At 45.2% G+C, this 20,598-nt stretch overlaps 1 protein-coding gene across 1 annotated transcript in view; it reads right to left on the reverse strand.

Moving 5' to 3' along the window:
* Positions 1–14,249, reverse strand: part of GNAL (G protein subunit alpha L) — a 150,441-nt gene extending 136,192 nt beyond the window's left edge. Inside the window, exon 1 of the mRNA XM_056137860.1 lies at positions 14,035–14,249. Coding sequence (XP_055993835.1) covers positions 14,035–14,239 — 205 coding nt within the window. The 5' untranslated portion in view covers positions 14,240–14,249. The remainder of the gene's footprint in view (positions 1–14,034) is intronic.
* Between the last annotated feature and the right edge of the window lie 6,349 nt (positions 14,250–20,598).

A 20,598-nucleotide genomic window follows, 5' to 3' on the forward strand; every position in this document is an offset into this window, starting at 1 on the left:
GCATTAATCTTCCCAAGAGAATTTCTTATGCTAATTACTTCATATGTAAATGATCTATGTAAATTTCCAGATGTAAATGATCAATCACACCTAGGTGCTATACCTCAACCCCACCTCAGATGTTTTATAAGTATGCTAACAGCTCTACATTAAAGGACCACCTCCATCTCCCTGTCTCTCTGGGGAAGCCTGGGGAGAACTTGGGGAGAGCTTGGGGAGAACGTGGGGAGAACTTGGGGAGAACTTGGGGAGAACTTGGGGAGAACTTGGAAGATGGCTCTCGGCCAGGCCACCGAATCCATGTATTGTTGCAATACCTCCCCTGCCCCTCTCTGCACCCACCCATTATTTTGTGAACTCACAGACCCTTCTACCTCCAGACACTTCCCAGGGCAGACCCAGGTGGGTGAAGCAGGGGGCAGCTGTGCCCGCTCCTTTCAAGGAGGAAGCCTGACCCAGCAGGAATGCAGACAGCATCTCTGCACCAGCACTGCCTTGCATTTACACAGAAGAGTGATTCAGAGAGATGAGAGCATCTCATGAGAACTAGGCCCTACGGTTGCCACATGGGTGTTGGAAAAGCACTGCCCAGGCCTCCCTAGGGGCTCCTCCGGGCCACAGGGTTGCTCAGCTGGGGCAACATCACACTCACCACTTGAACTTCCCTCAAAATCAAGGGAATATTGGGAAGAACTCAGGACTCAGCCACTTTACATCCAAGAGTTTAATAAATTCCAAGTTCATATCTAGGCCTAACAAACGATAGGTTTTGATCTAACAGAGTGCAAATATTGGTGGATGCCACTTTATGTTTACAGCCAGACTTCAAGACCCCTTTCTTTTCTCCAGTGAGGCAGGAGAGAGTCCCCATCTTCTGTGTGGTGGTACCACCTAGCGGCCAGTCCGAGGAACTACACAGTGTGCACATCTTCAGCCTCTCCCAATACATCGCAGGAGCTACAGGCTGCCACCCCGGTTTTCCTCAGTCTGATGAGGTAGGGTTCTGCTTCTCTTTGCTTTTCTTCTCATGGTAGTTAATCAAAGCTCAGATAATCACTGTCACTGTGATTGTCATCCTGTTGTTCATTTCCTCGAGCAGGCACCAGTAACGTCTCTATTCCTCCCAGCCTTGAGATTTTAGCAAGTGCCACAATGGAGGCTCTTTCAGAGTCAGGGGAATGAGACCCATTATTGTTATGAAGACTTCACTACATATCAGACACTTTTAAAAGACTCAATATTAAAAAAGGAAACATTTACATATTGTGAAACGCACTGATTGTGATTCATAGGTTTTGTTTTCATGGTTTTTGTTTAGTTTAGTTTTTTTGTGTGTGTGTCACATCTGGCCATCCTCAGAGCTTACTCTTGGCTCTGTGCACAGGGATCACTCCTGGTGGAGCTGGGGAACCTTATCTATTGCCGGGGATGGAATATGGGTTAGTTACATGCAAGACTTACCCACTGTACTGTCTCTCCAGCCTCCTCTTGTTTTTTGATTGATAAGTTTTGACATGGCTACCATGTAAAATCATCATTGCCACAAGATAGATAACATTTCTGACCTAGAGTGATCCACCCTTTTTTTTTAATTTTTATTTATTTATTTTTTTACAGTTGTAGATTTACAATTTTTTTGTGCTTGGGTTTCAATTATACAATGATCAGATACCCATCCCTCCACCAGTGCCCGTTTTTCACCACCATGGATAATATCCCTCCCACCCCCATCCCCCCCATCCCCCCTGCCTCTGTGGCAGGACAATCCCCTGTGTTCTCTTTCTCCGTTTGGGTGTTGTGGTCTGCAAAAGAGGCATTGAGTGGCAAACATGTTCAGTCCATAGTCTACTTTCGACATGCATCTCCCCTCCTGGGAGGATCCTCCAAACATCCTTTATTTGGTGCTCCCTTCTCTATCTGAACTGCCCTTTCCTCTAGGATACCCGGCTGGCCTCTAAGTTATGGAGTAATCCTCCTGGTGCTGATCTCAGCTATTCTTGGGTATTAATCTCATACTTTGTTACTTTATATCCCCCAGATGAATGCAATCTTTCTATGTCTATCCCTCTCTTTCTGACTCATTTCGCTTAGCATGATACTTTCCATATTGTACCACTTGTATGTAAATTTCATGACTTCATCTTTTCTAACAGCTACATAGTACTCCATTGTGTAGATGTACCAAAGTTTCTTTAACCAGTCAGAGTGATCCACCCTTTCCAGAAGTCTGTCCCCCAGTAGTTGCTGTTCTGATTTCTAACATCATAGAGTCACATTACTGATCTTGAACTTAATGTAAATAGAATTTGAAGTAGATACACTCTTGTATGGTTCTTGCAAATCCGTTGTGTATACGCACATGGTTCTTTTAAGGCTCATCAATACTGATATGCTTGTCAATCAGTAGTTTGTTTTCATTGTGGAAGCATTGTACAAATCCACAAAATTTGTTTATCCATTCCCCGTGTTGGATGAAAATTTGGGTTGTTCCCAATTGTTGGCTCTCTAAATAAACTTGATATAAACATTTTGTAGAAATCTCTTTTTTTTCTTTTTGGGTCACACCCGGCAACACTCAGGGGTTACTCTTGGCTTTGCACTCAGGAATTACTCCTGGTGATGGTTGGGGGACCATATGGGATGCTGGAAATTGAACCTGGGTTGGCTGCATGCAAGGCCAATGCCCTACCTGCTGTGCTATTGCTCCAGCCCTGAAGTCTTTATATGGCACATTTTCATTGTTCTCGGGTACATTTCTAGAAGTGATATTGTTGGGTTATAAGGCAGGTAGATGTTTACCTGAACAAAGAACTACCAGGTAATCCTGCAAAGTAAGTGTAGTTTTACATGTACCACGATCAGAGTGAGGGGCTCAGATACAGATCAGGGTTCAGCAAACTTTGGTTTGTCCCATTTTTGCATACTCTGAGGACTAAGATTAGGAAATGGCTAGGGAAAAAAATAGAAGAAAAACAATGTTTCATGACACTTAAAAACACTATGAAATTCAAGTGTGTGTGTGTGTGTGTGTGTGTGTGTGTGTGTGCATCCACGCGCGTTTAGGGGGAAGCCACACTTCAATGTGCTCAGCTGATTCCTAGCTCTGTACTCCAGGGTCACTCCTGGTGGTTCTCAGGGGACCAAATGGGGTGGTAGGGATTGAACTCAGGTCAGTTAGGTGCAAAGCAAGTGTCCTGTCTGCTGGACTAATGCTCCAGTTCTCCTCAGCACCTTTTGTAATGACACAGTTCTGCTCACCCTTTCTGCTATTAGTATTCTCTGAAACACATAAAGAGAAATTTAAAAAAATCGATTTGAAGGAACTGTATAGAGCTTCATGGGTAGGCAACAACTCAGGAACTTCACAGCCTTGAAACCGGTTTTGCAAGAAGTATTTAAAGAGCTCCTTTAAAGGACAGGAGAAACTTCCCATCTTGTGGCATTGAGTACGACAACACTAATGGTGCATAAGGTTATCCTTTATTTGATTAAGAAAGGTTAAGACATAGCAATTAATCATCACACATTGACTTTTATTGATTTGTTTTCTAATAATTCTATTTGTCATTTTCTTAAGTAATCTGGGCTGAGTAATAAGAAATAAATTTGTTATATGCTTATCAAGGGGATAAAAAAAGCCTCATTTATGGCAGGAAAGTTATGATGATTAGTGCAATAAGGTTCAAGTACAAAATAAAATTTGATGCAAGATGTTTTAGATGTTAGAGTTGAAAACTTTGTTATGCAAGTGAGAATAGGCAGTATTTTATATTGTGCTAAATGATCCGAATTACCATACTTACAGGTTAAACTCAAATAGCAATTAATCATTACAAATTGGCTTTTGTTGATTTATCTTCTGATAATTCAATCTGCTATTCTTAAAGTATTTTTTGGAGCAAGCAATATGAAATAAGTTTGTTAAATGCCTACCAAGCGGGGCAGACTTGGGCGTGACAGGGACCTCGGGGACACTGGTGGTAGGATTGGTATTACAATATTGTATGCCTGAAACAATTCTAGTATGAACAGCTTTGTAAATCATGGGGTCTTAATTTAAAAAAAGAGTGAAAAACTTAAAAGTTTAAAATTGTAAAAATAACAAATGCAAATCCAAATTGAACACCTCCACTGCATCACCTCAATAATCAAGTTTCTATAACTTCAGTAATCATACCTAATGTTATATATCTACTTTTATTTTCATAATTATGCAACTCAGGCATGAGTCTCACATAATTTGTTATGTTTTGTTTTGAGAATTAAAAATATGCAGAAAGCACTCAATATGTGCTGGCTTCTTCCAACAGCAAGAACGTGTGACTCCTCACCTTCTCTCCCTCCTACACCCACTTCATCAGCAGATTACTGTGTTTATCTTTTGGGGGAGTCTCCCAAGCACTGATCAGGGGATCTAGAATCACCCCTGCAATTCTCAAGGGAGCTAGATGTTTCCATGAGTGAGCTGGCAATGCAGCTCTGCCGGGGTGGCAGTGCTCAGGGGACATGCGGGTCCAGAGGCTGGACCCAACATTAGTTCTGGCTCTGAAGCCTGCTTCTAGGCCCCTCATCAGCAAATTATTCACTGTCACTGTCACTGTTCTCCCATTGTTCATCGATTTTCTCGAGCGGGCCCAGTAACGTCTCCATCACGAGACTTTGTTGTTACTGTGTTTGGCATATCGAATACATCACGGGTAGCTTGCCAGGCTCTGCCATGTGGGCGAGACACTCTCGGTAGCTTGCCGGGCTCTCTGAGACGGGCGGAGGAATCGAACTCGGGTTGGCCATGTTGGCTGCGTGCAAGGCAAACGCCGTACCCACTGTGCTATCGCTCCAGCCCAGCAAATTATTAATTAAAAAAATTTTTTATTAGTGAAACACCATGAGGTACAGTTGTAGACTTACAAATTTTTGTGCTTGGGTTTCAATTATACAATGATCGAGTACCCATTCCTCCACCAGTGCCCATTTCCCACCACCACGGATCCCAGTATCCCTCCCACTCCCCCATCCCCCCATCACCTCCTGCCTCTGTGGCAGGGCATTACCTTTTGTTCTCTCTCTCCTTTCAGGTGCTGTGGTTTGCAACAAATTATTAATTTTGAATCTGGATTGTGAGGATTTAAAATCTAGAAACTGACCTTTCTTCGTATTCTTTTGCTGTTGCTATTTCCAACTATAGGGCTGGAGTGATAGCACAGCGGTAGGGCGTTTGCCTTGCATACAGCCAACATGGCCGACCCGAGTTCGATTCCTCCGCCCCTCTCGGAGAGCCCGGCAAGCTACCGAGAGTATCTCGCCCGCACTGCAGGGCCTGGCAAGCTCCCCGTGACATTTCGATATGTCAAACACAGTAACAACAAAGTCTCCAATGGAGATGTTACTGGGCCTGCTTGAGCAAATCGACGATCAACGGGAGGGCCTTTACCTTACCTTACCTTACAAAGAAACTGGCACGAAATCCAAGAAAAAATTTTATTTTTTTGCTTTGGTTTACGGGTCATACCTCCACACCTGGTGATGCTCAGGACTTACTCCCGGCTCTGCACTTAGGAATCACTCCTCATGGAGTTTGGGGGACCATATGCAGGACCATAGGCTGCATGCAAAGCAAGCCCCCTTCCCCTGTAATATTTTATCTTTAAGTACGCGGTTTGGCTGCCCTCTGCTTATTCCTAGACTACGAGGCTAATGCAAAGGTCAGGGTTTTTTCACTTGCCTCTCAATATTCTGCACTGCTTTTCTCCAGAGAGTTACCTGGCTCTTTCTTTCAGATTCAGTCTTGGAGCCAATATCCACCTTCTCTCCATGCAAGCTTCCCAGCCAAGTAATATGCAAGGGCTCCCTTCTCCACAAACCCTTGCCTTTTGCTGCGCGTGTCCTGAAAAGACGTGCAGGAAACCCCATATCCTGCTCCACTAACGTCTGTGTTCTCAAAAACCCTGCACGTCTGATCTGCTTCTTGAGATGCAACCTGGGTTTTGTGACCCATTAGAGGCAGGTGGTGCTGGGAAGGAAGGATCAGCCCACACCCCCTCTCCTCCAGTGAAACGGGGGAGGGAGGGGAAAAGCAGGGGTGTAGGTAGATGCAGTCACCACACAGTACCCTGCTGTGTCTGGGTCGCATGTGGGTCCTCTGGGGAGGACTCTGACCATCACACTACTGAAGAAAAGGAGCTCTGAGAAATCACTTTCAGAGTTCGAGAGCCCTGACTCCATGGCCGTTGTGGGCCCAAGGGCAGTGCTTCTGTCTACAGACACTAGCTCCCCCTCCTGCACCCGAAGGGGGCAAACGCTGACCCACAACCTGCAGTGCCCAGCACAAAAGGTCAGCCCTCTCTGTGCTGACCCAGGAAGGGGGCGAGGGCCCTGTCTCTAGCAGCTAGTCCCAAATGTCAAAGAACGACCCTGCGACAGTCATACCTAACCAGGACTTGGCTGATAATTGCGAAGGTCCCTAAATCCGCACCACAATCACCACTCACCCCTGGCCCTTTTCCAACTTAGACCCTGCTTCCAGGGTGCTGTCTGCAGCTCCTGTAGGGTCTATGGACAGGACGATAGGATGGACATTGACGCACAGGTGTAGAAAGGTTGCAGCTACTGATCTCAGGACCGGAGTGACAGCAGTCAGTAAGGAGCTTGCCTTGCATGTGGTCGGCCCTGGTTTGATCCCTGACACCCCATATGGTCGCCCTAGCATCACCCCAAGCATCACTTGCATGCAGAGCCAGGAATAACCCCTGAGCTTCATCAGGTGTAGCTCCAAAACAAAAAACAAACAAATACTGATCCTAGAAAACCTTAAGATAAGGAGAAACAAAAGGAAAACACCTCTACTACAAAAGAGGAGACAAACACGCAGCTGGTAGAGTCGCGACCCCACCATGGGTGCAGAGACAGTCATGAGCTCGGTGCAGGCTGGACAGCCACAGCAGCTCTGTCTCCTGGATCTTTGGGTGAGCAGGATCATGGGTGTGTTCAAGAGGGGGTGCCCATGGTTAAGGCTCCTGGTCCTCTCCAGAGGCCTGCTCTGGTGGCGGGCACTCTCAGTACTGGGGGTCTATGTTGTGACTCCAAATGCCTTAGCTGGACACCTCACTCAGCAACACGGGGCGCTCATATCAGAATGGATGCTTTTCTTTTTCAGGGGGTGGGGGACAAGGCCACACCCAGCAGGGGCTAATTCTGGCTCTGTGCTCGAGTGACCCTTGGCAGTGTTCACCATGTACAGTGCCAGGGACTGAACCAGGGTTGGCAGGACTCAAAACAAGCCATAACCCCTGTGTTCTCTCTGACCACCAGAGAATTTTTCCCCCTTCCCCTCCCCTCCCTTCCCCTTCCCTCCCCTCTCCTCCCCTCTCCTCCCCTCCCCTTCCCGCCCTTCCCTTCCCCTCTTTCTTTTCCTTTCCGGTTTTGGAGCCATACCCAGGGGGTGGTCAGGGTTTACCCCTGACTCTGTGCTCAGGGAATGACTCCTGGTGGGGTTCGGGGGCTACAAGTAGTGCTGGGGATAGAAACTGGGTTGGCTGCATACAAGGCAAGCACCCTGCCTGCTTTACTATCTCTCCAGCCTCAGAGGCATTTATTTCTCATGATGGGTGGTGACAGAATTGGGAGGAGACTTCAGAAATGTAAGTGAACTTCTTACCATCACTGATGAACTCCAGTGACTCTGCAGTTAGTGTAACTTCAGGGACTCAGGGGAAAAGAGATGCTGAGTGCACATATCTGCTGACGTGAAAGGAAGGCATTTTTGTAACTGGGGAATGTGGGGGACCCAGTCCCCTGCCTCCATCCCTCACTTGCAGCTCTGGAGAGCAGCGTGGCTGACTCGGCACCTGGACAAGATCATCCATCCTGGCTCTCCCAAATCTCTTAGAAAATCATTATTGTGTCCCTGCCCAAATGGGAGAGGTTTTCTTCTGAGATAATACCATTAGGCAAAAAGGGGAAAGTGGATCAGAATATTAAATAAGCATTTTCCATTAGGATAGCAAAGTATATTAGACCAATTGCATCTCTGCATGCTTTTTAGTTCTACGAAGCACTCATCAATGGCTTGATGCACAGTGCGCTGTTACAGTAAAACATAATTCTAAGATAAAGCACTGGTTTAAATGATTTCAGAGACGAAGAGAAGAATTATGAAACTGTCCTTTTCAGGCCCAGGGAGGAAAGACAGATATTAAACGGTTAATTCTCCTGTTGTTTTCAGCACACTGCATTTCTCTCTGCCACAAAAAAACTATGGTAATAATAATAGAAGAGGGAGAAAGCATTTGATTCCAAAGAAGGTGACACAGACCCATTAAAAACCTCGGGGAAATGGACTCGGCAATAGCAGATGCAGAGTTTTAATGCAACCATGGATGAGGTGCTGACTGTTTTTTCTTTTCTCTGAGAGAAAATAAACCTCACAAAATGAAAATGAAGGCTTACTTAAAAAAGACCCCCCCCCAAAAAAAAGTCTATTCTGCAAATGTTCTTTGACGGCTGAGTGAGAAGGTATCTATCTGGGAGACACCATTGTCCCTCTGCTTCTCTGTCACCTTGCTTTCCCTTTTCACTGGGTCTGGTGCCTCTGCTCTCCACTGAGCATGGGCACTGCTTCTATATGCACTTGTTTCCCGCTCAAGGTCATGGCTTCCCAACTGTCGTATCTTTTAATTTTTTATCTGTTTTTTGATTTTTTAAATTTTACTTTCCCCTTATACTTTATATAAACACTGTGGTTTTACACAGCTGTTCACTTGTCAACTGCAAAACAAAACAAACAAACAAACAAACAAAAAAACCCACTAAGTGAATGCCAATCCATGTTGCAGAGAGGCAGGCTTTCTCTACATGGCTTCTGGTAGGGTCAAAGAGGACTGCACTGATGCTATTTTTGCATCCATTGTCTTCTGTGGTCCACTTGATTTTTTTGTTTTTATTTTTCTTTCATTTTTTCTTAAATTTTTAATCGAATCACTGTCAGATAGTCACAAAGCTTTCATGATTAAGTTTCAGTCATACAACGATCAAATACTATCCTTCCACTCGTGTACTTTTTCCACCACCAATATCCCCAGTATCCCTCCCATCACCCTCACCCTACCCCAACGCCTATCTCTATGGCAGACAGTTTCCTTCTTATTCTCTACTCTTGGGCATTATGGTTTGCAATACAGATACAATACAGATACTGAGAGTCTATCATGTTTGGTACTTTATTTACTTTTTAGCATACGTCTCCCATCCTGAGTGATCCCTCCAACCATCATTGATTTAGTGATCCCTTCTCTATCCCAGCTGCCTTCTCCCTCAGCTCATGAGGTAGGCTTACAACCATGGAGCAATCCTGAAGGCCCTTGTCTCTATTGTCCTTGGGTGACATGTTGCATCTTCACTTTTCACCAGAACAGAAAGTGAAATGCCAATAGCAAGAAGGGTCCATGGGACTCCTCAATATCCTGGCTCAGCAGCATTAGGCACAATCTTTCATAAAACAGGCCCTCCTCTACAGATCCTGATCTGGGCATCAAATTCACTTACCTCTTGTCCAGCAATGGAATTTAAAATACAAGATTTCATTTCAATTTTTTTAATTGATTGTGGTGCTGTAATTTACAATACTGTTGATGATGGCTGTCCTTGCACATAATTCCAACATGACACTCCCACCAGTCTACCTGACTCCCTCCCTGAGGACTTCAACACCCCTCTCCTTCAACTCAATCCCCAAGCACCTGCCTCCACTCAAAATATGGATCAGTTCTCCAGTTATGTTGCCTCTGGTCCTTTGGTGATGTATCTGGAAAAACTTTATTTTTATTTGACAAGTCTTATTTATTTTTTTTCCTATTTAAAGCCAAATATTTTAATTCTTATTTTTTACTGAATCACCATGAGCTACAGTTATAAAACTTTCAGGTTTCAATCATACAATGATGGAACACCCATCCCTTTACCAGTGTACATTTTTCACCACCAATGTCTCCAGTATCCCTCCCCCCATACCCCCAGCCTACCCCTTCCCCTGCCTTTATGGCAGAAAACCAAATATTTTTAAGGGGAAGTTTTAAGTGCACAGCAAAATCAAGTGGAGAGTACAGAAACTTCTCGAACATCCCCTACACCAACATATCATAATCACCCAAAGTCAAAAGTATACATTAAGTTCATTCTTGGCACTTTATAGTGTAAAGATTTGGGTGAAATTATCATGCTTTAACAATCCTTATCGTATAGTCACAATAGTGTCACTGTCCTAAAACTCCTTTGTGCTCCACTCTTTCATTCATACTGACTGAATTTTAGAGAAATAGGGGCAGTGTTCACTCGGTTCCTAAGTCAGTTAGAGTTCATATGAGAATCCAACAGAGAGGGCATTAACCCGGAAGGAAAAAAAGGCCTTTGTTATAAAAGAAAATAATTAAAATAGAAACCCACCGTGGTAAATGTTCCATGATTCTTTGATTGTACCAAATATTTCCTCTTTGATGAACTAAACACACAGATTGAGATTCTGCAAGAATTCTGATTTATACTAATCACGATCATGATCACGACCACCCTGTTGTTCGTCGATTGCCTCGAGCAGGTGCCAGTAACGTCTTCTTCGTCCTAGCCCTGAGATTTTTTTTTTTTTAAAGTGCCATATTCAAGGCTTTTTCAGGGTTAGGAGAATGAGACCCATCATTGTTACTGGTATTTGGCATATTGGGTATACCACGGGGAGTTTGCCAGACTCTGCCGTGTGGGCATGTTACATTTGGTAGCCTGCCAGTTTGACCGAATTAGGAATGAGATGATAAGATGATAAGCTTCCAGGAGCTGAGTGTGATGATCTCTGGATCCTGGCCGTTGTTGGAGTTACACGGCAGTTGGTGGGTGTAACTGTCTAGTTACTGGCAGGTCCAGTCCCAAACTGTACAGGCTTGGAGATCTCAGCCCCGGGTCCCATTAATTTACACTAATAATTAAGCAAAAGAATAAAAAGCAGTTCAATGTAACAGAGAGACTCCTTTTTTTCTGGAAAGAGGTGTCCTAGGTAGAGAAAAATCAACACATCAAAACATACAGGAAATGACTTAATAAAGCAACCCACAAGAATTCTACCCACAACTGGCCATTTAAAAGAGTTAAACAATAATAATCGGAAAAAAGAACAGTATCAAATGAATAGTCAGGCGGTACATGGTGGCACCCCAAGAGGAATATGGGGAACAGGGATTGTACATCATCACTGAAAAATGAGAAAATATCAAGTTTATCTCTAGGTTTATATAATTCTATGAGCTCTGTGGCAGGAAAATTTAATCAAGAGACTGGCGGGTGATTGGAGCTCTACTTGCTAAACATGTTTGAAATTGAATATTTGGATCCTGTATCTTGTGGCAGTTGTACTTTGCACTGGTGTAGACCCCAATGCTGCTTGGGAGCCCAGTGCACAGCTTGTAAAAATGACTGAGGCTCAGGAGGGATTAGAGATAAGAATCTATGTCCAATGAACTACACCAGGCATATAAACTGCATTTTGGTAACTCAAGACAATGCTTAAAAAATAATATATTTTGGGGCTAGTGAGATTGTACAGAGGGGAGGATGCTTGCTTTGCACATGGCCACCCAAGGATCAACTCAATTGATCCCTCTAAGCACCATCAGGAGTACGCCCTGAGCACAGAGTCAGGAGTAAGCCCTGATCACTGTCGGGTGTCACCCAAAAACAAAATATAAGCATGTTTCAAATTAAAAGGCATATTTTCATCTTATTCTGAAAATTCAGAGCAGATGGTAACACTGGCTTGCATTCTCACAGGGCACAAGGTCACAAAGGGGTGGAGCTAGTATAAAGCTGTCCTTCTTAGACTGGACATGCTCTCCTGAAAGCACTGTAGGGCTGAGCTGCCCACATGGGCTGAGCTGCCCACATGATGCCCAAATCCCCAGAGCAACTGGATCTGGAGAGGGTCGTGAAGGAGGTAGCACTGTAGCACGGTTGCACTGTCCTCCCATTGTTCATCCATTTGCTCGAGCGGGTACCAGTAACGTCTCCATTGTGAGACATGTTGTTACTGTTTTTGGCATACTGAATACACCATGGAGAGCTTGCCAGGCTCTGCTGTGCGGATGGGATACTCTCTGATAGCTTGCTGGGCTCTCTGAGAGGGATGGAGGAATTGAACCTGGTCGGTCACGTGCAAGGCAAATGCCCTACCCTCTGTGCTGTTGCTCCAGCCTGCGAAGGAGGTAGTTAAAGGTAAATGAAGTCATAAGATTGGGACTCAAATCTGATGTTCATTTCCCCTTGCCCTCTTGAAGGATGACACAAGAGAGGCTCTGTAAAGTCACAGCAAGAAGATGGCCATCTGCAAACCATGAAGACATGCCTGCTCAAACTAGGGTCGGCAGCGTGCAGATCCGGCTCCTTAACCCCTGAATGATCTCTCTGGCTGTTTGTGTTGTTTTAATTGTTTATTCTTGCAGCAGTCAGTGTTACTTTCAAATATAAGACTTAACACTTTCCCTGGATCTTAAATCAAAGTCGCATCTTCCTGTGAAGCAGGTGTCTTACACAAATTGTGGGCCAGGGTCTTTCCACATAGGCACGAGTAGAGCACAGAAGTGAACAATCATTCTTGCTTATATCTCACAAAGGTTGAGTAAAGAGCCCACATCTTAACCATATAAAATATTCCCTTTAGAATAAAAAAAAAAGAAGAAAAGAAATAGGGTGGGTCTAAGCCCACAGAGACCCTGAAAGGGCCCTGTAATGTCCTTTCATAGTCACAGTCAGCCACTAGTCCTGAGCCCAGGATGGAACGAAGAGATACTCCCAGCTGTACTCCTAAAGATCATCAGTGACCCCATAGTTAGTTCCAGCCCCCTGCAGCCGGGGTTCATAAACAGAGAGCCCAATGCAGTGGGAGACACTATATACCTCAGGAGGTACTGAGTGGCTCTGCACCTTCTGGCCACTGTTAGTTAGAAAGAAAAAAAAATTCCCTTACAGTGGAAACAAAACAAAACACCACCAGCAGCATAAGCGATTTGTAATTTCCCTCCTTTGTTTCTACAGGAGAGGGCATCAGAAATGTGTCCCAGTCGCTTACTCATAGAGGTACAATTCAGCTCGCTCCGGAGCACGTCGAGAAAAATAATGGCAACTCAAGTTAATTTCTTCAAGAAGGTGATGGATGTACACCCACGGTGCCGCGTGCAGTGGACCCACCGTGCCGGGCACCTGCCACATTCTGCTGTTGTCCGGGCGTGTGTGGGGGATTGGTGTGTGTGTGTGCGTGCGTACGTGTGTGTGTGTGTGTGTGTGTGTGTGCGCGCGTGTGTATGTTAGAACAGCAAAGGGTGCGCGGGGGGCCAGGGCGGAACCCGCTCCTGAGCGACAAGGGACAACTCCCGGGCGGTTGAAGTTATTTCTCAAGAAATCAACAAGACACACCCTACCGACAATTCTATTATTTGGCGATTGGAATGCAAGTTTTGCGTCAGGCTAACGGGTCACAGAGGTCTCCTTCCATTCGCTCCCCAATAAGTGCAGCACGCCTTATTCCTGTTGCCACCCCTGGGGACGGTCCGCCGACTTTGGAAATAAATCAGTGGAGGCGGAAAGTTGCCCAGAGGGCCTCATGAATTAGTAACTAACCCGGTCTCCACGCGGGCGAAAGCGCAAATCCGACGGGAGCGTGGTCGAGCTGAGTCGCGGGGCGGCGGCCGGCCGCGCCCCCACAGCCCCTTCCGTCGACGCCCCGCGCCCCGCGCCCCATCGAGGCGCCCTGCCCCTCCCGTCGCGTCCCCGCCCCTCCGTCGAGCCCGCGACCCCCTTGCTTGCACCCACCGAGCAGCAGCAGCCGGTGCGTGCGCTGCAGGTCCCGCCGGTGCCGGCGCCCCCCTCCCCTCCGTCGAGCCCCCCGACCCCCTTCGTTTCCACCCATCTAGCCGCAGCAGCCGGTGCGTGCGCTGCAGGTCCCGCAGGTGCTGGCGCCCCCGGCCCCTCCGTCAAGCCCGCGACCCCCTCGCTTGCACCCACCGAGCAGCAGCAGCCGGTGCGTGTGCTGCCGGTCCAGCCGGTGCCGGCGCAGCTCGCTGTCGATGTCCAGGCTCACACTTCGGGCCTCTTGCGCCGCCGCTCGCCTCTGCTCCTCCTCGGCGTCGGCCCGGGGGGTCAGAGCCGGGGGTCCCTGCCGCTCCCGGACCCCGAAGAGCAGCGGCCGCAGACTGTAGCACAGCCCCATGCGCTCGGGGCCGGCGCGACGGCCGCCGCCCGGCACTGCCCGCGCTGCCCCGCAGGGCCATAGTGCGCTTCCTGCGGGGGACCCGAGGGTGGCGGCCGCCCGGGCTGCGGGTCACCTGACAGCGCTGTCCGCTGGCCGCGCTGACTGGCGCTCCCGAGCCCGGCCCCACTTTACCGTAAATACTGCCGCCCGGGCCAGCCCCCGATACCGTAAATGCCGCCACCCAACTGAGCACCTTGATCTACCGCGAATGCCACAGCCTAGGAGTGCTATTGGCGTGAGTTCCAGCTCTCAGTACCGTAGAGGTCACCGCACGGCCGCCAGTCCTCAATACGGTCAGCATCCTTCGCAGCGCCTGCGGGTCTTCCATACCGTAAATAACAGCGGCCCAAGCGCGGCAAGCAGCTGCGCACAGTTGCTGCAGTGGCAGTGCACGCAGGCTACCACTGCAGCACCTAAAAAAAATCAGTTGCTCTGGTCGTGGACAAGTGAAAATGGAAAGCCCTGAAAGGTTACCTGTACAGTTTTCTGCATCTTGCTTCTTCTTTTTCTGCTTTCGTGTGTGCAGATGTCTGAACACTCTATCCCTATCTAAGACCTTGATCTCAACCAATTCTTCAAGGAGTTCCATGAATTGTTTTTTAATGATCCCCAGTTATTAAAAAATTGGAAACCAGCACATATTATACATAATGTATTATGGTTGCTAAACCAAGAATGTGAAATTGCATTCTATATCCTGTTTGTAATCCATAATATATTGCAGAGAGGAACAAAGTCACTTTCCAATCAATGGCCTCTCTCTAGGATACAAACTCACCAGAGTTCCCATTTTCTCCATTGTTTCATACTTAGTATCCGCCATTTTACAGATTCTTGGAAATAGGTAGAAAATTTAATAACATTAGAGCACTCTGCTACAGTTTGTTCCTTCATTTTGAGAAAAAAAAATAAGTCCTGGATTATTGGGAGAGTGTAAATCCCAGGCATAGAGCAAATAAGACTTGCTTCAGGAAGCACAGCCTGTCAAACTATGTACATGAATACTAGTTGGCACTTGGCATAAGCCTTCTATTTAAAATTTGATTTTTGACTGAATGTTAAATTGGAGGGAGTTAGGAGATGGTATGATGGTTGAGCTCCTGCCTTACAAGCATGTGGGTGGGAGTTCATGCCTGGTGTTACAGGTGCCCCCAGTGAGATGCTCTGTGTGGCAGGGAATTGCTAGTGCCCTGGAGAAAGGCAGAACTGTCAGGTAGCAAGGTCCTGATATCCAGAACACTTGCATCACTGCAAAAAGCTACAGAGGCTCTTGTCCTATGACTGCTTAATCTCTGCTCTTTCCCTGCAAAGGACACAGTCCTTGAGATAGAGGCTGGTTCTAAGGATGTTTGTCCCTATATACCCAGAGAATTGTTATGACAATTGACCAAAGAATGTTGTTGTTCCTCTACATCATTAATCATCAGGGAGATGCAGATCAAAACCACAATGAGATACCATCTCACACCTCAGAGACTGGCCCAAATTCAAAAGAACAAAAGCAACCGATGCTGGCGTGGATGTGGCGAGAAAGGGACACTCCTTCACTGTTGGTGGGAATGTCCACTGGTTCAGCCCTTCTGGAAAACAGTATGGACGATTCTCAAAAAATTAGAAATTGAGCTCCCATTTGACCCAGCAATACCACTCCTGGGAATATATCCCAGAGAGGCAAAAATGTATAGTCGAAGTGACATCTGCACTTGTTTGTTCATTGCAGCCCTCTTTACAATAGCCAGAAACTGGAAGAAACCTGAATGCCCAAGAACAGATGACTGGTTAAAGAAACTTTGGTACATCTACACAATGGAGTACTATGTAGCTCTTAGAAAAGATGAAGTCATGAAATTTACATACAAGTGGTACAATATGGAAAGTATCATGCTAAGCGAAATGAGTCAGAAAGAGAGGGATAGACATAGAAAGATTGCATTCATCTGGGGGATATAAAGTAACAAAGTATGAGATTAATACCCAAGAATAGCTGAGATCAGCACCAGGAGGATTACTCCATAACTTAGAGGCCAGCCGGGTATCCTAGAGGAAAGGGCTATTCAGATAGAGAAGGGAGCACCAAATAAAGGATGTTTGGAGGATCCTCCCAGGAGGGGAGATGCATGTCGAAAGTAGACTATGGACTGAACATGTTTGCCACTCAATGCCTCTTTTGCAGACCACAACACCCAAAAGGAGAGAGAGAACACAGGGGATTGCCCTGCCACAGAGACGGGGGGATGGGGGGATGGGGGTGGGAGGGATATTATCCATGGTGGTGGAAAATGGGCACTGGTGGAGGGATGGGTATCTGATCATTGTATAATTGAAACCAAAGCACAAAAAATTGTAAATCTACAACTTTAAAAAAAATAAAATAAAATAAAGGGGGAAAAAAAAAAGAATTAAAAAAAAAAAGTCAAAAAAAAAAAAAAGAATGTTGTTGTTCTTCTGATGGTTTCTGATTCTAAGCAATAAATATTGAAAGTGTAGACATTCGGGGCTCTCAGTCCAAAGACTATTAGAATCCCTGACCTCATGTTTTTTTCTCTTATTTCTGTCTCATTTTATTAGTCCTCCAGGGTGACCTGGAGGACTAATAAAATGACTCTGCTCATTTGACTCTGCTCATCCAGGGCTAGTTCCTGGCACCCAGCAGCTGGGTGTGTTCAAACACTGCAACCAAAGTCTGTGATCCCCAAGGAGTACCACTATTAAAAAGATGTGTAGGCTCTGAAACCAGAACTCCAGCAGATCAGGAGCATGAATGCAGGCATTGGAACAAAAGAAGTGTGACTTTCCCATGAGCACTGAGTGTGTGAGCATTGGAGGCCTCATGTTAAACCCTTGGTAGGCATCACTACTAGTGTGAGTGCCAATTGGTCGTCAAGACAACACAAGGGAGGGGGAATATGTGTAAAAAAGATTTGTGAATCATGTTTAGTTAGGAGTTTTATTAGTAAAACTGAACTTACCAAATATTTTTGACATAGCATCACCATCACCCCTATTTCCCCCCAAATTAATGTTAGTCTTTAAAATCTTTGAGTAATAGGATAAGAGGACTATAGAAAATCTAACTTGGGGAAATAGAAAAAGCTACTGAATATTACTGTTATTTTAATATTATATTCACTTATTAATTTCCCATGTATTGATTCTTTAAAAATAGGGATGTGGCATCTACAATGTGGTCGGTATTGTGTAAGACAAAAATGTATTAACTGAGATTATGTACTAGTGTGTAGAAATACGGATACATATAAATACAATTTATTTATATGTTAAATATTATATGTTGTGATTACACAGGTACCATGAAGAGAAAGGTTTCTCAGAGACAGGAAGGTCCAACTGAAGGAGACCTCTGACTCCATATGGTTTGCCTATAACTGAGGAAGGCATTTCGGATAGAGGAAGGAATATTTTCACCAAGTCCTGAAGGATCCATCTCAATTTCTTTGTTATAACTTATTAACTGACCTTTCTTGGCTAGTATTTCATGAGAAAACTATTCATATATTGAAACCATCTGAAAATAAAAACAAATATACTTAGGAAACCTAAATACATATATTAAAATGTGAGAATTCACTTACATTTAGGGACTTAGGATAACATATACAAAACAATATTAAATGTTTTCTACATAAGAAATTTAAAAATTATTACTATACTAATAAAACAATTCAAGGGGCAATAGTTTATCCATTTTGCCACATTTTAATTTATTTTGAGTACTTCTAATAGTCTTACTATCACTTGTCACATGTATCAGTTCTCTTCCCATTGATCATCGATTTGCTCGAGTGGGCTCAAGTAATGTCTCCATTCGTCCCTGTCACGTGCTAATGTAGTCCAATGGCATCTGCTTACTCCAGGAACATGAAAAGCCTCAAACCATTTGTTCAGGGTTTTGATGAAGAAATCTGACCATCTTGTAGGTGGCCACATGTTCTTTTGATATTCAGTGGAAGCGGGTTGGTAACAGCTCTAGTCCAGCAATCCTCTCTAAATCGCATTACGTATCCGGCCCATCTGTTTTCCGATGGCTTGGCAAATGAGACAGTGTCCCTGATTCTTGATCATCAATGGAGGTCAGAACTCCGGATTCCTTCTCTGACTTGAGTAAGGTAAAAGGTAAGGTAAAGGCCCTCCCGTTGTTCATCGATTTGCTCGAGCGGGCCCAGTAACGTCCCCATTGGAGACTTTGTTGTTACTGTGTCTGGCATATCGAATACGTCACGGGGAGCTTGCCAGGCTCTGCCGTGTGGGCGAGATACTCTCGGTAGCTTGCCGAGCTCTCCGAGAGGGGCGGAGGAATCGAACTCGGGTCGGCCATGTTGGCTGCGTGCAAGGCTGACGCCCTATGGCTGTGCTATCGCTCCAGCACTCTGACTTGAGTGAAACGTGATATTCCAAGCATAACTCTTTGGGATACCTGAATAGCGGTGTCATCCTGTTTTTGTCATCCGGCTCCCGGCACATCTCATTGATTCCACTGTTCTTCCTGCATTAACATATGCCTCAGAGACCTGGGCCCTACGCAAACAGGACGAGAACGCTATTCCGGTCTCCCAAAGAGGAATCGAAAGAGCTATGCTTGGAGTATCACGTTTCACTCAAATGAGAGAAAGAATCCAGACTTGTGACCTCCGTTGATGATCAAGAATCAGGGACGCTGTCTCATTTGCCAAGGCGTCAAAAATCAGATGGGCTGGACACATGAGATATGGAGGCAACCGCTGGACTAGAGCCATTACCGACTGGATTCCATGGGACATCAAAAGAACGCGTGGCTGCCCACCTACCAGATGGTCAGACTTCTTCATCAAGATCCTGAATGATTGGATTGAGGCTCTTCATGTTCCTAGAAAGAACAGATGCCATTGGGCTACACTAGCACGCGACACGGACAAACGGAGACGTTACTGGAGCCCGCTCGAGCAAATGGACGATTAACGGGAAGTCAAGTGATCAAGTCATCAAGTGATCCTGTTTTTGTAGGGCCCAGGTCTCTGAGGCATATGTTAGTGCAGGAGAATGGTGGAGTCAAAAAGATGTTCCCGGAGCCAGAGGTTCTTCATCCTCTTAACCACTTCTTCGACGCTCTTAAAGGCATTCCATGCCGCTCTCTTCCTCCTGCCCAGGTGCCAGGTCATTTGTCATGTTGAGTTCTCGACCTAGGTACACATAAGTGCTGCATTCAGAGATGAACATTCCATTGAGGGCAAATGGAATGTCAGGAACTAGTCCGCTTCTCATGAACACTGTCTTCGTGAGATTCAGCTGCAGTCAGACCTTTCCACGCTCATGGTCGAAGTCGGCCAGCATTCATGCCGTTTGGCTTTTAATTACTTCTAATTATGTGCTAATTATTAAAAATTAATTATGTGGTCTATAGGTAGCATGAATTAGAAAAATTGTATGTCATTGTTAATTTTAATGTTTCAGTAATCAATAATTATCTTCACAAATCATTGAGTCATGTAATTGGGTAATTCATAATAAAAATATGACATAAATCTGAAAATAGAAATGAGATTTTTTAAAAATTTTATGGTATCACCATGAGATAGTTACAAACTTTCATATTTGGGTTACAACCACACAATGATAAAACACCCATCCCTCCACCAGTGCATATTCCCCACCACCAATATCCCCGGTATACACCCACCCCTTCCACCTTTCCCCTGCCTCCAAGGCAGACAATATTCTCCATACTCTCTCTCTACTTTTGGGCATTATGGTTTGCAATACAGACACTGAGAGGTTATCATGTTTCGTCCTTTATCTATCTACTTTCTGCACACATCTCCCATCTCGACTGGTTCCTCAAGCCATCATTTTCTTAGTGATCCCTTCTCTATTCCAGCTGCAGGCTTCCAGCTATGGAGCAATCTTCCTGTTCCGTGTATCTACTATCCTTAGGTGTCAGCCTCATGTTATGTTGTTTTATACTCCACAAATGAGTGCAGTCCTATAGAAATGAGATTTAAAAGGAAAATTTAATTTGCTTTTGGGCCACACCTGGCAGTAGTCAGGTGCTAGTCCTGATTCTATTCTCAGGATCACTCCTGGCTGTGCTTGGGGAACCATACACAGTGCTATGGATTGAACCAGGGTTGACTGCAGTCAAAGTAAGTGGTTTAGTCACTGTAAAATCTTTTTGGTTTCTCTAAATATAAATTTTTAACATTTAAAATAATTTTAATTGCTGTTGGTAGAATCATATCATTCTGGATTCATATGCGTTTGAACTTGCTAAGACCAAACAGAGTTACGATATTGTAAAAACCTTATCTAAGTTCTTTCTATGA

Source organism: Sorex fumeus, unplaced genomic scaffold (assembly GCF_029834395.1).
Source record: "Sorex fumeus unplaced genomic scaffold, SorFum_2.1 ptg000128l, whole genome shotgun sequence".
NCBI classification, from domain to species: Eukaryota; Metazoa; Chordata; class Mammalia; order Eulipotyphla; family Soricidae; genus Sorex; species Sorex fumeus.